This window comes from Xyrauchen texanus, chromosome 36, assembly GCF_025860055.1.
Source record: "Xyrauchen texanus isolate HMW12.3.18 chromosome 36, RBS_HiC_50CHRs, whole genome shotgun sequence".
NCBI lineage: Eukaryota > Metazoa > Chordata > Actinopteri > Cypriniformes > Catostomidae > Xyrauchen > Xyrauchen texanus.
In genome coordinates this window covers 29,245,296-29,261,682 of record NC_068311.1, presented here as the reverse complement: position 1 = coordinate 29,261,682, position 16,387 = coordinate 29,245,296, and the positions used below count along the sequence as shown (strand labels likewise).

General features: G+C 39.1%; 1 protein-coding gene across 1 annotated transcript in view; it reads right to left on the bottom strand.

The window, feature by feature from the left end:
- Positions 1-16,387, bottom strand: part of LOC127629437 (protein Atg16l2-like) — a 66,356-nt gene that overhangs the window by 29,764 nt on the left and 20,205 nt on the right. Inside the window, exons 10-14 of the mRNA XM_052106527.1 lie at positions 13,598-13,703; positions 12,166-12,236; positions 11,369-11,440; positions 8,020-8,140; positions 4,639-4,744 (exon numbers count right to left, since the gene is read on the bottom strand). Of these exons, the coding sequence (XP_051962487.1) occupies positions 4,639-4,744; positions 8,020-8,140; positions 11,369-11,440; positions 12,166-12,236; positions 13,598-13,703 (476 nt within the window). The remainder of the gene's footprint in view (positions 1-4,638; positions 4,745-8,019; positions 8,141-11,368; positions 11,441-12,165; positions 12,237-13,597; positions 13,704-16,387) is intronic.

The window sequence follows — 16,387 nt, the reverse complement described above, 5'->3', positions numbered from 1 at the left end:
GTCCCCTCACATCTTCATGAAGGTCCCAGAGGCAGCCCTTGCCCGCTAACTTGACGAATGGCTCATCCTGGCTCAATCTCAAGAGTTACTATGCACTCACAGGGACCAGGTGCTCAGGCACCTCAGCCTTCTAAGACTTCATGTCAACTGGGAAAAGAGCAAGCTCACCCGGTTCAGAGCATCTCTTTTCTCGGCATGGAGTTAGACTCAGTCTCAATAACAGTGCGTCTCACCAACGAGCACGCCCAGTCAGTGCTCAGGTGCCTCGGTCTCTTTGAGCCGGCACGCGATTCCTCTAAAACAATTCCAGAGGCTCCTGGGGCATATCGCATCCTCAGGCACGGTCACGTCACTCGAGTTGATGCATATGAGACCGCTTCAGCACTGGCTACAGACTTGAGTCCCAAGATGGGCATGGCACCACGGCACATACTGTCTGATAAACACCCCCTCCTGCATTCAGACTTTCAACCCTTGGACAGACCTCTGCTTCCTGCGGACAGGAGTCCCTTTGCAGCAGGTGTCCAGACATGTCGTGGTCACCACAGACATCTCCCAACAGGGTTAGTGTGCTGTGTGCAATGGGCACGCTGCCACTGGCTCCTGGACAGGACCCCGGCTGCGTTGGCGCTGTATCTCTTGCCCTGCAGAGGTTTCTCCTGCTAATTCTGGGCAAGCACGTCTTGATCCGTTCAGACAGCACCGCGACGGTAGCGTACATAAAACGCCAAGGCGGCGTGCGCTCTCCACGTCTGGCTCCTGGATGGGACGCGGATGATCTAAGCGATCTACCACTTGCAGTCATAGACACGATCAACAAAGCCAGAGCTCCCTCCACCATGCAACTTTACGCCCTAAAGTGGTGCTCCTTCGCAAATTGGTGTTCTTCCCGAGCCGAAGACCCGCAGATATGCGCAGTTCGGTCAATGCATTCATTCCTGCAGGAGAGGCTGGAGGGGAGGCTGTCCATCAAGAGGGTTGGGGACCTGCAAGCGTTCTCTGTCAGCAACAGCTTCCAGGAGTTCTGTCCGGCACATACTCACGTTATTCTGAAGCTGCGGCCGGGCTACGTGCCCAAGGTTCCTACAACCCCCTTCAGGGACCAGGCTGTAACCTGCAAGCACTGCCCCGGGAGGAGGCAGACCCAGCCCTTTCGTTGCTGTGTCCGGTACGTGCTTTGTGTATCTATTTGGACCGCACGCAGAGCTTTAGATGTTCTGAGTAGCACTTTGTCTGCTTTGGCAGATGGCAGAAAGGGAACGCCGTCTCCAAACAGAGGTTAGCTCACTGGGTCGTTGACGCCACCTCTCTGGCATACCAGACCCAGGCCGTGCCCGCCCCCGTGCCCGCCCCCTTAGACATCTGCAGAGCAGCGGGCTGGGCAACACCCAATACCTTCGCCAGATTTTACAATCTCAGGGTTGAGTAGGTCTCGTCCCGTGTTTTGTCAGGTCCGAGCCGGTAAAACTTAGTAACGTGGCACAACCGACTGGGTGTTCCGCTTGCACACAGTGCCCTTCACTAAGTTGATCCAGTGCACCTTCTCTCCCAGGTTAGCCACTAAGCGTCGCTTCCTGGATGTTCTCTCTCTAGCCTTCTGGCCTGCGAATTCAGCGGAGCAATTCGCGTCCAGACCCACTACGAGCCACAGGTGCTCTGTATTGGGGTAGGGCTCCATGGGCTTAGTTTCCTCCTCAGGCAACTCCCCGTTATGTATTTTCCGTGGTACGATCCCCATGTTGGCAGACCCGCGTCTCCCTTGGGCAGTCCCTCTGCCCCCGGTTGCCCTGCTTGTAGAGCTCCCCCCTCATTAGGCAGGACCTACCACCACGCCGCTCCCAATATATATGGCTTCACAACCCTTGTGATGTATTTGACATATTACCTCTCCCTAGCCTGGGCAAGATGTGGCCTCCGCAGGGTCTTTTCCCCCTGAAAGAATAGGACTGAGAAAGACCACCTTCCCCAACGCATTTCATAGTGCTAAGATAGCCCCAGCCGCTTCACACCATATGCGAGAGACATAGAGAGAGAAAAGGCCACAGCTGCCGGGCTTCCTCCCATGCTAGTCATGTAGCACCTTTTCCCCCCTCAGGGGTGCTGGGAACCTAAAGTCTGTATATGACATCTCTTTGGGGGTGTTGGGGAGGGTTATGTGCAGCTGATACAGCTGCCTATAGCATGCAGCAGCCTGCTTGCACCTGTCTCAACAGTCCACATAACACGGACTAGTGTGTGGCATTTTTGAACGGGACCCCTTGTGTCACTTCATTCGACACAGCGTTGAGTGAGTGACAGAAGGGGAACGTCATGGATACTGTCGTAACCTCCATTCCCTGAGAGAGGGAACGAGACGTTGTGTCGCGGCCGTGCCCCGGCTCCTCAGTGCAAAAATCTGACTAACAGACGCATGCCCGCTTCCCTTGTTACTCGTATGTCCGGTGGCGGGGCATGCAGATTCTGTATGCCAATTTCACATTGGCCTTTTCTCAAGTTCAGAGGTACGCAAGGCTCCCAAGGAAGTTCATTCGACACAACGCCTCGTTCCCTCCCTCAGGGAACGGAGGTTATGACAGTAACCATGATATTTCCCGCGCAGTAGCTTTATTATGAAAATTAACCATGGTTTTACTACAGTAAAGTACTACATAGTTCACCAATTCATTGTTAATTATTGTAAAACCATAGTAAACACAAATTTACCATAGTTTTACTAAAGTAATCATATTTAAACCATGGTATTTGTAGTAAAACCATAGTAATAATAAAGGAAATCCCAAACTGTGATAATAAAATTCAAAATTATTCTGCTAAAAAGCATTGTTACTAGAGTCATGGTTACTGCAGTTTCTACAATTGTAAAACCATTGTTAATTTTGGGCCGTGGCATGTTTTTTAGTTTGCACTACAAACTAGCCATGGTAAAAACATAATAAATAATAAAACTGTAGTAACCATGTTTTTGTTTTGTTTTTTTGGCAGAGTTATCATGATATTTATTACAAAAGTTTTAACCCTTTTCCTATATTATTACTATGGTTTTACTACAAATATCATGGCTAAAATAGGGTAAATTATTTTACTGCAAATGATACCATAGTTGAACTCTGGTTAACAACATTAGTTAACTTAAACTAAACAAAAAACAATCCTTTTAGAGCATGTATTAACCTTGGTTAATGTTAATTTCAACAAATAGTAATACATGTTTAAAATCAAAAGTTTCTTTCATTAACATTAGTTAATACACTATGAACTAACATGAATTAACAATGAACAATTGTATTTGTGTAACCTAGCATTACTGTTCATTGCATGCAGTGCCACACACATTGATGTCTTTTTGAAAAAAAAAGTTTTTTTGTCAGCAAATAATGTTTGTTTTTGGTTTGTAGCTCTCATTATTCTCAAAGGTGATTCACATTAGATTCTCATTACAATAGGACATAATTTATTTTTTTACTGTATTACATAAAAAACACTATTGTAATACAATGATTTTTGTTTTACATTTAAATCAGCATAAGGAAGCAGAACAAATGCAACCAAGATGTATAAATATTTAGCTATTTAATTTATATAATGTTTATTTATATTCTTTTTGCATTACTGTAATTAGAAGGATATTTTTTGGCATTATGATAATAGAAATTGGTTGGGAAATATGCATGAATATGACCCAGACATGTTCTTGACAGGTTTCGTGACTTTCACACTTGACACAGAAAATATTTATTTGAATTCAAAGCATCACAACAATTAGCCTTAAGATAATATCGCATCTGGAAAGCAAATTCCATGCAAAGCAGCATGAACACCTTTGAGCGTAAACTGTCAACTTATATATAAGATGCTCTGCCTGTACAAATATGTGTGTGGACCAACCTCACGCATTACCACCAAAGTGATAACAAGCTGTCTCTCTCCAACAATGATACCACACACACCTGAGGCTACACTCTTTAAGGCTGTCATGCTAGCTGGAAATGTGGTGATGGGCATTGAGAACTGTCAATTCAATCACTGCCAGCTGGGTTCATTATTCAGATTTAATTAGGCCAATTACACTCAAGTCAGTCCTGGAACACATGGGATTGGACATATGAAGTGAATAGAGCTATAGCAATTAAGACTTTTATAGTATGATGTAAAATTTTCATGATTTTAAATTTTCTTGGCATTTGCCAATATTGTTTATAGCATAGTCAAACAGGTATTCTTTTTGATATTCTCTTAATTATTGTTTTACTCCTAATAAAAGTAACTTATTAGCTTTGTTTATGTTGTTTGTAAAGTCATGTGTTATATATTTTTATGTTAGATATACATTGGATATTCGACTGGGTATGTGATATGGGCTAAGATGCCCCGGCTAATACAGGATAGTTGGCAACCCAAACTCCAAACAAAAACAATAAACTCAAAATTCTTCTAATTTACTTTGGTAAAACGCCTACAATTAGATTACTCTCAAAACATTATGATTTTATTCTCAAAACCTTTTTTTAGGATTCTTTTCCTGAAAAAGGGCCAAGCGTCAATTAAGATAATTTTTTATGTTGTCACAAAGAGGTGAAGGGAGTTATAATTATCACTTATATATTTAATTAAGGTTTTATTTCATTACCCTGTTCTTACCTGCTGTCCCAAAACCGTATTTTTCTGTCATAATGGCCACTGATTATTAGGTACTCAGAGCACACCACATCACTGCAGTAAGACAAAACCTTGATGGTTTGTATGCCTGGATGAAGTAGAGAGAGAATTAATTAGATAGTACAGATACAGTAGTAGCAGTCAATGGTGGCTGGCATCTAACATACAAAAAATCTAATGATTAGGGTTTTAGGACAAGTTTTTTAGGACAAGTTCCATGTTTTGTAAACTTCCATAACTGAATGACTTTCGGTTCTCTTAATGGTTTTTGAATGAGCATTCTTCCTATAAAAATAATAAAATACTCTGACAGAGTTTCTACTGTTATTAAGCAGCGATGCTACTTAATCTATAGCACAAAAAATACCGTATGACAAATGTAACCCAAACAAACTGGTCATTGAACTCATGACAGTACCATTTATTACATGTCATTAACTCATTAATTACACATTTTAAGTTATGTTGTAATAAGTGGTATTTCACCACAAAATACCATCTATCTATCTATCTATCTATCTATCTATCTATCTATCTAGTCAGAGTTAGCATGGGAATAATTAAAAAAGTTTAAATGGTTAATTTTACATTTAATACATCAGAAACCACCATAAAAACGTGTTAGGAGGGCGGAACCTTTATAATGTGTCTGCCCAGAGTCATTACACTGATGCACACTTCACAACACACACGCTGATTTCGGAATTGCATACTACCATACTACTCGAGGAGTATGTGTAGTATGCAATTCCGAACTCAGCGACACACAACAGTGCTTCCATGTCAGTGATGAGCGCAATTTCATTTTGACTTGTGATAGAAATCATGTATTTTTCAGCCTATATAAGGTGCATTTTTATTTTACCACTGATGCACGCCAAGACTTAACTATCACCAAAATGCAGAATGAGGCGTTTTTGTCTGCAAGCATAGAGTTCAAAGCTGCGTTTGACGCTGACGTTGATGCTCTGACACGAATCTTGAACACAGCTTCATGATTGCTGTAGGAAAGCAGATAGCCACAGTCTACTGGCAGATATTGTGGAGGATGAGAGTTTAAGAGCTTTGTTGTCCACTGCAATGAATATGCAACTTATGTGGGGACTAGTTCTTTCAATTAGTCAAACTCCAACTTAGTCTTTGGGAAATCTTTAATGTTACTTGAATTGGTGTTATTTTAGTGCATTTCTATCTTTATTAACATTTAACAAACAAAGCTTTCCACAGTTTAAAACATTATATTGTTACATATTGTTTTGTTTTCTTTCCTAAGATGGAAATTAATACATTTTGACAGGAGTATAATTATATATGGTGTCAAATGTCAGCATTTTCAAAACAATTGTGACTACAAAAAAATTATGTGATTAATTATAATTACAAATTCTAATCATCTGACAGCACTAATATACATATAGTTGAAGTCAGAAGTTTTATAAACAGAGGGTCAGAAGTTCACAAACACTTTGTTAGTATTTAGTATCATTGCATTTAAATTGTTTAACTTGGGTCAAACATTTTGGGTAACCTTCCACAAATTTTGGCCCATTTCTCCAGACAGAACTGGTGTAACCGAGTCAGGTTTGTAGGCCTACTTGCTTACGCTTTTTCCCCAATACCTTGTCCTTATGCCATTTTGCCACAACATTGTAGGTATGCTTGGGGTCATTGTCTATTTTGTAGAATTGTCCATTGTCTATTTGGAAGACCCATTTGAGACCAAGCTTTAACTTCCTGGTTGAGATGTTGCTTCAATATATCCACATAATTCTTCCTCATGATGCCATCTATTTTGTAAAGTCCACGAGTCCCTCCTGCAGCAAAACACCAGTGTTGTAGTTCTCGAGATCGGTCTTGGTCTCATCTCGAAATCGACCACATTTTTACTCGGTCTTGTCTTGGTCTCAGACAAAGAGGTCAAGACCAGTCAAGATATCACTAAATTGCCTGTGCATTGTCTGATTTATTTGTTAACATCATTCCTGTGATTGGATGTAAAACTTCCTGCTTCAAATTCAAGCAATAACTTGATTAATTTCTAATTTTAAATTTTTGTTACCGCTAACAGCTGTCACCCCTCCCCGCCCCCTTCACACACACTCCAAGAAAGTGTATGTGGGAGACAGGAGAAGAAACTGTGGCTGTCTGAGAATAAAGAGGAATCTTCATTAGTTTTCCGTGGGTGTTTTTATGGGAAAAACAAGCCTCACCCTTTTTCCTCCAAATATAACGATGATCATTATGGCCAAACAGTTCCATTTTTGTTTCATCAAACCAGAGGACATTTCTCCAAAAAGTATTATCTATGTGCACTTGCAAACTATAGTCTAGCTTTTTTATACTGATTTTGGAGCAGTGGCTTCTTCCTTGCTCAGCAGCCTTTCAGGTTATGTCGATATAGGACTCGATTTACTGTGGATATAGATACTTGACTACTTGTTGCCTCAAGCATCTTCACAAGGTCCTTTGCTGTTGTTCTGGGATTGATTTGCACTTTTCGCACCAAACTACGTTCATCTCTTGTAGACAGAATGCGTCTCCTTCCTCGGTCCCAGGGTGTTTATACTTCCGTTCTATTGTTTGTACAGATGAACATGGTACCTTCAGGCGTTTGGAAATTGCTCTCAAGGATGAACCAGAATTGTGGTGGTCCAAAAAAATTTTCTGAGGTCTTGGTTGATTTCTTTCGATTTTCCCATGATGTCAAGTGAAGAGGCACGAAGATTTTGAAGGTAGGCTTTAAAATACATCCACAGGTACACCTCCAATTCAGTACACTTCCTATCAGAAGCTAATTGTCTAAAGGCTTGACATAATTTTCTGGAACTGTCCATGCTACTTAAAGGCACAGTTAACTTGTATACAAACATCTGATACACTGGAATTGTGATATAGTCAATTAAAAGTGAAACAATCTGCCTGTAAACAATTGTTGGAAAAAATACTCATGTCATACACAAAGTAGATGTCCTAAATGACTTGCCAAAACTATAATTTGCTAATATTAAATCTGTGGAGTGGTTAAAAAATGTGTTTTAATGACTTCAACCTAAGTGTATGTAAACGTTTGACTTCAACTATATATATTTATATCGTATTTTGTGGTGAAATAACACCTCAAATTACACACACGCATTTTAATTATAATTCGCATTTAATTCTAAAGAGCTGGAATCTTTAAAAGGAATCTGAACCTGAACTAAAAGTGTTACATTCCTTATAATTCCCATCCCTACTCATGACCAATAATATGTTGGAAATGAACAAAATGACACCACATATATGCTAATGTGTAGTGTAATTCTATACAGACACATGCTAACTGTTAAAAAAAAAATGCATGCAATTGTTTTTTGTACGTACATGCTGCTCGATGAAGGTCCCAAATCTTTACAGTCCGGTCTGCACTGCCCGTGACCACCTGTCGCTGACTGTACTTAAACCTGGCTGCTGTCACTTTACGAGAATGGCCAGTCAATGTAACCTACAAATAAAATAAACATACTTATTTAAGAGAGGGAAAAAAGGTGAATCTCACGAAACCTGTCAAGAACATGTCTGGGTCATATTTCAGCCCAAAGTAAAAAAAAAAGGAAATAACAAATTATATCATATATAAAAAATTATATAAAGATATCCGGGTATATTATGGTAATGAGAATGAGAATTTGAAGGGAAAATGTGCTTTACTGTCATGAAAATAATGTCACAATGCAAAAAAAACTTAATGATCCCAAAACTTAATTTAATTATTTTTTTTATTTATTATAATTTATTTATTTTATCTGGATACTAGGAAAATATGAGTGTGTCCTAGAAGTATACGCTGTTTCCTGCTGTTTTATTAAGATAGTAGACATGAATGTGTTTATGACAATTTCATAAAGGTCATTTATATGTCTTGGCAGGTCACAGAAGTCAACAAAACTGACCTGATAAAAGATGACACATGGATAGAAGTGTCTTACAACTGTAAAATACTTTTTTTGTCATGTCTTTCCCAGCTGTGTTTTACTTTTAATCTTTATATGGATGCCAACCTTTCTGAAATGCATTTACATTTTCAAACAGTTTATATATAACATATGCATCATTCCTGTAATGCTTTACACTTTGAACTCTTTTGAAATTACTTTTAATTTAATAAAGTATTTATATAGAAGGGGCAGACTTTAACAAATATGCTCTGGTCAAGCTTAGGGAATTAAAACATTGTTAATTGCCTAGTGACTTATTACTTTAATATTCTTTCATAGCATCACAGCCATCAGTCATGAGAAAGACTGTAATTGTTCTTCAAAGAGAAAACCTATCTTCTAAGAGTTAACTCTGACACTAAATTACATGGACTAACTTACATGGACTAATAAGTGCACTGTAAGTCGCTTTGGATAAAAGCGTCTGCCAAATGCATAAATGTAAATGTAAATGTAAACTAAAAGACAAAACACTGCCATTTTTTTATAAATTCCCAGTCTTTAATTTCAGAAGTTGGACTTGGCATAAATGGCAACATCTACTCAAACCAAAGTACCGGCATGCTTTAAAATTCACCCCATGATAGATTATCTTAGATGATAGATTCTTTGAACTTGTTATCTGTTAGCCAATCAACTCGCTCACGTGTGATTTGTCAAGCCAATAGGCTTACATGAGTCCCTTTCTCACTGGCAGTGCTAAAGCCTGTTTTAGGTACTTTACCCTGGGACTAGTACTATTTGTCGCTTTCGCACCTAAGGGACTATAGTTCCTCAGAGCTGGTTTTGGGAGATTTCTGGAGTTGGTCCTTTGGAGGCACAGGGACTTTTGGAGACTGTGGGAGGTGCTGCAGCCTGTGATTGGACAAAAACCTATGTGGGGCTGCATCTAACAATTATTTTTATAATCGACTAATCTAACGATTATTAGAATGATTATTTGACTATTCAGACGATTATTGCAATGATTAATCATTAGCTCTTAACTGATTATTCAGCTTGTGCCCCGACTTAAAAGGTTGCTTACTAACAATAAAGAGGGGGAATCATCTTTTAAAAATACCTCTAAATGACTATCATTGAATTAAAGGGTAAAAACTACTTGGATTTTTAGTGTTTAATAAATAAATATTTCACTGCAAAATTCCTATTGTTTAAGCGGCTCTGATTTTAAGTTTTGCTCAAGCAGAACACCAGGTACGGCTCCGCTTTATTTCACAACGACACTGCTTCTGTATGTTTGGAAAGTTTGGAGTGCGTCCGGACTGTGAGCTGTTTTTTCTTTCTTTCCTCAATCAAGTGCGAGCTGAAGTGCTGCACTCCCGCGTCATCATTAGCATTTCAAAAGATCTCATGTTGTGTGTAATGAAATCAGACGACTATTCGACAATTAAAAATTTTGTCTACGATTTTTTTATTGTCGACGTTGTTGATAATGTCGACTAAACGTTTCAGCCCTAAACCTATGATGCACAATGAACTGAGAGAGGAGAGCAGTCCACAGCCACCATTGTAAACAACTAGCTGCTAGTATGCTACTCAAACGATTTTACAATTCCCTTCACAGTAATAAAATAAAACCAACAAAGTTTCACATATATGTGTGTGTAACTTCGGGAGACACACTTTGAGTTTTTATTGCATCTGTACTGTTTGTACTTTCACCCAAGTAGGCCAAGGCACACTTGGAGATTTAGTTAATTGGCGTTATGGCATTCGGACAGTGTCCATGGCACACCTAGCTAGCTAGCTAGCTATTCACTTGACGCACATGGCTCTTTGGAGCTGCAGCAGTACAAAAGCCTTGGTGGTAGATCTGCTTGTTTTGGGGGTTGTGTTTTATTTTTTGTGTTATGCTTGTGTTTTGTGTTATGCTTTTGTGCAGCTTGCCTATTTGTTGGGGGGATTTATGTCTAATTCTGCAAGCACCATGTCATACATGCTTGATGCAGCATGTTTTGTGTTTTTCTAATTGTGCAGCAGTTTCCTTCACATTTGATATGTCAAGCCAATCGGTTCACTTGATACAAGCTGATAGGTCCTTTGACATATAATCGGGTAGTCAAGCCATTTGCATGCTCTGTCTTTGCCTAACATTTAAATTTGCTCAGTTTGCAAAGATGCAATGCACTGATAGAGTTTGTCTAGATTGGCTACACAGGGATTGCATTTATGTCTAATTTTAAAGCAGCATGCCATACATGCTTGATGCAGCAGGTCTTGTGTTTTTCTAAAAGTGCAGCAGTAGCAGCATGTCCAAATGCTTTACTCAGTTTGTTTGTGTATGTTCTAGCAGTAGCAAGTCTTCGTACTTGCTCTACAGCAGCAGCAGCAGAAGCATCATAGCAGATCTAGTCGGCCAAGACCAATATCCTATAAATATGTCATACCCACATTGACAAGATAAAACTTTCTGAGAGTTGTCAATTCTGAATCCAATGTATCCAATATATAAAACATATGTGATGGGGACATTAAAATGTATTGCAAAGTAGAAATAACACATATTTGGCCTTTTTATCTTAAAAATAATGTGACATACTAATTCTGTCCCATAAATCTCCCATGCTTCACTGTCATGTAGAACAACACTTTGAAATGTAAGGAGGCACTGTAGCAAACATCTTTCACATGGCTCACTCTAGTCTGTCTCATCAGATGATGCTCTACTGTAATTCAAAGTGACAAGCCAGCACATTGGGAGGTTAGGGTGGGTGAGAGTAAAGCTCCATTACCTTGGGAACGCTGTCCTCTAGCCTCCAAAATAGAGCTGACTTGTCATATGACGCAGCTAAAATCCGAGTGCCCTGATGGAAAAGCACAATGACACATCCCACAATGAATTAGAGGAGTGACCATAACAAAAACAACTCAACAGCCTTACAGGAACAATCTCTTTTAATACTAATATAGACCCTTCGAAGGCAGAGGGCCCTTTAAGAGATGACAGCTCATTGGCATGTGCTAACAATATAATTTAAGATTATTGCAAAATATCTATATACAAATACATAAGCAGTTTTTGAGTGTAGGAAAACGACTCGATTTAGTCATTCTAAGAGCATCATGGGAGTGGGCGGTCACTAAAAAGATCTTTTGCTGTGGTTTATTGGCAGTGATTTTCTGATTGGTGGATCGTATCCCTTCAGCATCATACGTAGTGTAGTTCTTCACCAGAAACTGCACTATTAAACACAATTGTTTTTTAAATGAAGGTATGTAATGGAGACTAATGGCTTCAACAGAAGCATATAACATCGATTAACAACCTTGGAGCGCAAGATATGTCTGTCTTTAAAGGTTCATAAGTTATCATTAAAAGTCACTTCCGGAACTAGACTGTTGCACTTTATTGTGCAAGGCAAATAGTGATGCTTTAGTGAATGAGGCATGTTTGCCCTGAAAACTATGACAATGACTTAACTTAAATGCTCACGATGCAACATTATTTCAGCATTGTTTAAGATGTAGGTTGTTGTGCCGAAATACAACAAGCATAAAAGACAAAGTTTTGTGTGTGATATCTATTTACCGTACGGTCGAACTCAATGCTTGTGATGCCCTCATTACTTCCATCTAGTGTCCCTCTGTTCTGAAGAGCTCCTGTGAGGACAAAAACACTGCAGTATGTTACAATGAGGTATGTTGCAGTATGTTCATGACTATTCACTAATTCTTGCAGTGTGTTCATTAAACATATTAGAACACATCAAATGAGACCACTGTCTGTCTTAAAGTTGTGTCATTTCTGCACCATTACCACACAACATAATTGTGGAACTAATTAGAATTGTACATTTTCTAGGATGTTGTGAGCGTGGTCGCAACAGTGTTTCTATGTGGTTGTTAATGAGTTCTGAGTGGTTGTAAGCATGTTGCTAGGGTGTTCTGGGTGGATGATTGGTGGTTACTTGCTTAAGCTTTTTACAGTGTATAACCCACCCCAAATATTACCCAGTTTACACCTAGTATTAACATTTTGAAGTGGGCAGCAGTAAAATGTTTTGTGACTGGGCAGAGTTGATATACTGTACAGTATGAGACACATTTGAGATGCATATTAATTAGAGCTGTCGAAATTAACGTGTTAACGCATGCGAATAATTCCAAATATTGAACACTTTAATTTTTCTTCAACATGCATTTGAGTCCTGAACACTGGTTGAAATAGGGTGGAACTTTTGTGATGTGTCTGGGGTCACTACACTGACGCACACACCTCAAACACACCAACTTTGATTCCATTTCAATGATCAAGTGATGGAGAAAGGACATCTTTTATTATCTCTAAACCCAGACGGGACCTGTGAAAATCAGGATTCACATGACTCGCAGGAGGGACGCATCAGTGTTTCCCTGGTGCAGTGTTGCGCTTCTGTTTTGTGGGACAATTTGGATGAAGTGTCATTAACGTGTGCAATGACAGTGTTCAGAGCAAAACAAGACATTCTCTGCAGCGCTTTTCATGTTGAGTTCAAATCAGCACTAATCACGTGAATGTACAAAATGTTGAATCTTGAGGGCTACAACAGTAGAAAACCACGTCTGGCACTTTATTAGGACTATAGTGTTCCTAAAAAAGTGTTCAGTGAGCGTATATACAGTGTATATATTATATATATATATAATAATATAATAATATATTAATTATTTAATTTTTTTATTTGTTTTGGTGGTGGGGTAATAAAAATGTTCATAGGTAAAAAATCTACTGGCCCGACAAGCACAGCAACAAAATGAGCCCTGGAAAAAAAAATGACATCACCTTTAAAAAACTAGTGTTATGTTTTTGGGAGTGCTGACATCTGGTGGTGGTTACAGGTAGTCACATATAAGGGTACGACAAGTGTGTTGCATTACTTCATGTGGCTCTTTGTTATCTATGACAACCTAGTTTTGTAGTATTTTCTATCCTGTCTAAAGCTAAAGATGGGACACTTTCCCAAATCAGTTCAGTGATGTACCTGCTTCAATGTCCCACAGTTTGATGACTCTATCAGTTCCCCCTGTGGCCAGCAGGTTTGACCTGGTACTGAACCTCACAGCGTTGATGCCGAGCTCATGCGCATCCTGAGAAACCACACACACAGAAGGTCAGAATAAGTGTTAAATGGTAATGGGTTTCTAAAATATTTCTGATTGTGCATTGAGTAGCAAGTCATTTGAACTGATAAGTGAGTCTCTTTAAAGCAAACTGGCTCAGAGTCATTCATTCATGAATAAGACTGCAATGGTCTGGAAAGATGTCTTTTCATTTTTTTTATCATTTCACCTTTCACTAATCTTTGATTTCTTTGGATTCAATTCAGAAAAACTTTTTAGAAAAAGAAAAATGTAGAAAGAATTGATTAAGATCTGAACACAGAACACCTGTAATTGAACTGCTTTACTAATGGGTTAATTAGCTCACTCAAATCATGTGTGTTTATATATATATATATATATATATATATATATGGGCTTAAAGCGTTAATTCAGTGCGATTAAAGGAAAAATTACACGTAAAAATAATTACGGAAATAAAGAAGATTCATGAGCAATTCAAGCTTGAAGTACCACCTGTTTTCTCCAGGGGGTAGTAAGCGAAACTTCAGCTGTATAAAACAAACCAACTCATATGCCGCAATAATCCATTTTAATTAGTCCATTTAAATCCATTTCATCTGCCGCAATAATACATATATATACATACATACATACATACATATATATATATATATATATATATATATATATATATATATACACTCACCTAAAGTATTATTAGGAACACCTGTTCAATTTCTCATTAATGCAATTATCTAATCAACCAATCACATGGCAGTTGCTTCAATGCATTTAGGAGTGTGGTCCTGGTCAAGACAATCTCCTGAACTCCAAACTGAATGTCAGAATGGGAAAGAAAGGTGATTTAAGCAATTTTGAGCGTGGCATGGTTGTTGGTGCCAGACGGGCCGGTCTGAGTATTTCACAATCTGCTCAGTTACTGGGATTTTCACGCACAACCATTTCTAGGGTTTACAAAGAATGGTGTGAAAAGGGAAAAACATCCAGTATACAACAGTCCTGTGGGCAAAAATGCCTTGTTGATGCTAGAGGTCAGAGGAGAATGGGCCGACTGATTCAAGCTGATAGAAGAGCAACTTTGCCTGAAATAACCACTCGTTACAACCGAGGTATGCAGCAAAGCATTTGTGAAGCCACAACACGCACAACCTTGAGGCGGATGGGCTACAACAGCAGAAGACCCCACCGGGTACCACTCATCTCCACTATAAATAGGAAAAAGAGGCTACAATTTGCAAGAGCTCACCAAAATTGGACAGTTGAAGACTGGAAAAATGTTGCCTGGTCTGATGAGTCTCGATTTCTGTTGAGATATTCAGATGGTAGAGTCAGAATTTGGTGTAAACAGAATGAGAACATGGATCCATCATGCCTTGTTACCACTGTGCAGGCTGGTGGTGGTGGTGTAATGGTGTCGGGGAAGTTTTCTTGGCACACTTTAGGCCCCTTAATGCCAATTGGGCATCGTTTAAATGCCACGGCCTGCCTGAGCATTGTTTCTGACCATGTCCATCCCTTTATGGCCACCATGTACCCATCCTCTGATGGCTACTTCCAGCAGGATAATGCACCATGTCACAAAGCTCAAATCATTTCAAATTGGTTTCTTGAACATGACAATGAGTTCACTGTACTAAAATGGCCCCCACAGTCACCAGATCTCAACCATTTGCATTTTTGGGATGTGGTAGAACGGGAGCTTCGTGCCCTGGATGTGCATCCCACAAATCTCCATCAACTGCAAGATGCTATCCTATCAATATGGGCCAACATTTCTGAAGAATGCTTGTTGAATCAATGCCACGTAGAATTAATGCAGTTCTGAAGGCGAAAGGGGGTCAAACACAGTATTAGTATGGTGTTCCTAATAATCCTTTAGGTGAGTGTATATATATATATATATATGCCCAGAGTGAGGGAACGTTCAGGTAGAATCCCTCTGGACCCCACACACCCTGCCCACTCCCTTTTTGAACTGTTGTCCTCTGGCCGGCACTACAGAGCACTCGGCACCAAGATAACCAGGCACAAGAACAGTTTTACCCTAAGGCCATTTTCCACATGAACAATTAAACTGCATTCAGGTCTAAAATCGACTAAAATAAAAAAAAAAAAGACATAATAAAATATTGACTAACTTTAAATTACATTTTCTTGAAGGCTAAAACTATGACTTTGTAAAAACTAACACTGTTTGTGATAAAGTGAGATTATGCATGCATAACTGAGTGCACATATAACCACCTATCTAAATTTTTGAGGAACTTTGTGGCATATATTTTACCACTGCACAAATGATTATTGTGGTGCCCAATGTTATTTTCATATAGTGCACTAATGTGAAACTAAGGAAGGGGAAGAACATTTATTAAAGAGTGAAACCAATACACTTTGACAGTAGTCAAAAGGAAATTAAAGCTTTAAGAGATAAGGTGTTGCAATAATACTGCAAACAAATCTTGAAAATAACTATTGTGACTAAAAATATCTAGCTAAACAACATGCTATTTAGAAGAAATAAAATAATTTTCAACAATTTAGTCAATGTGGCAATAAACACACAATAAACACACAATCAACAGGAAATGCAAATGAGCATGGTAACATATCTCCTTTTAAGGAAATTGCAACTCCTCTCCATACCACCACTAGAGCTGGTTCCTGTTGTCAGCAATTGAAATGAAAAC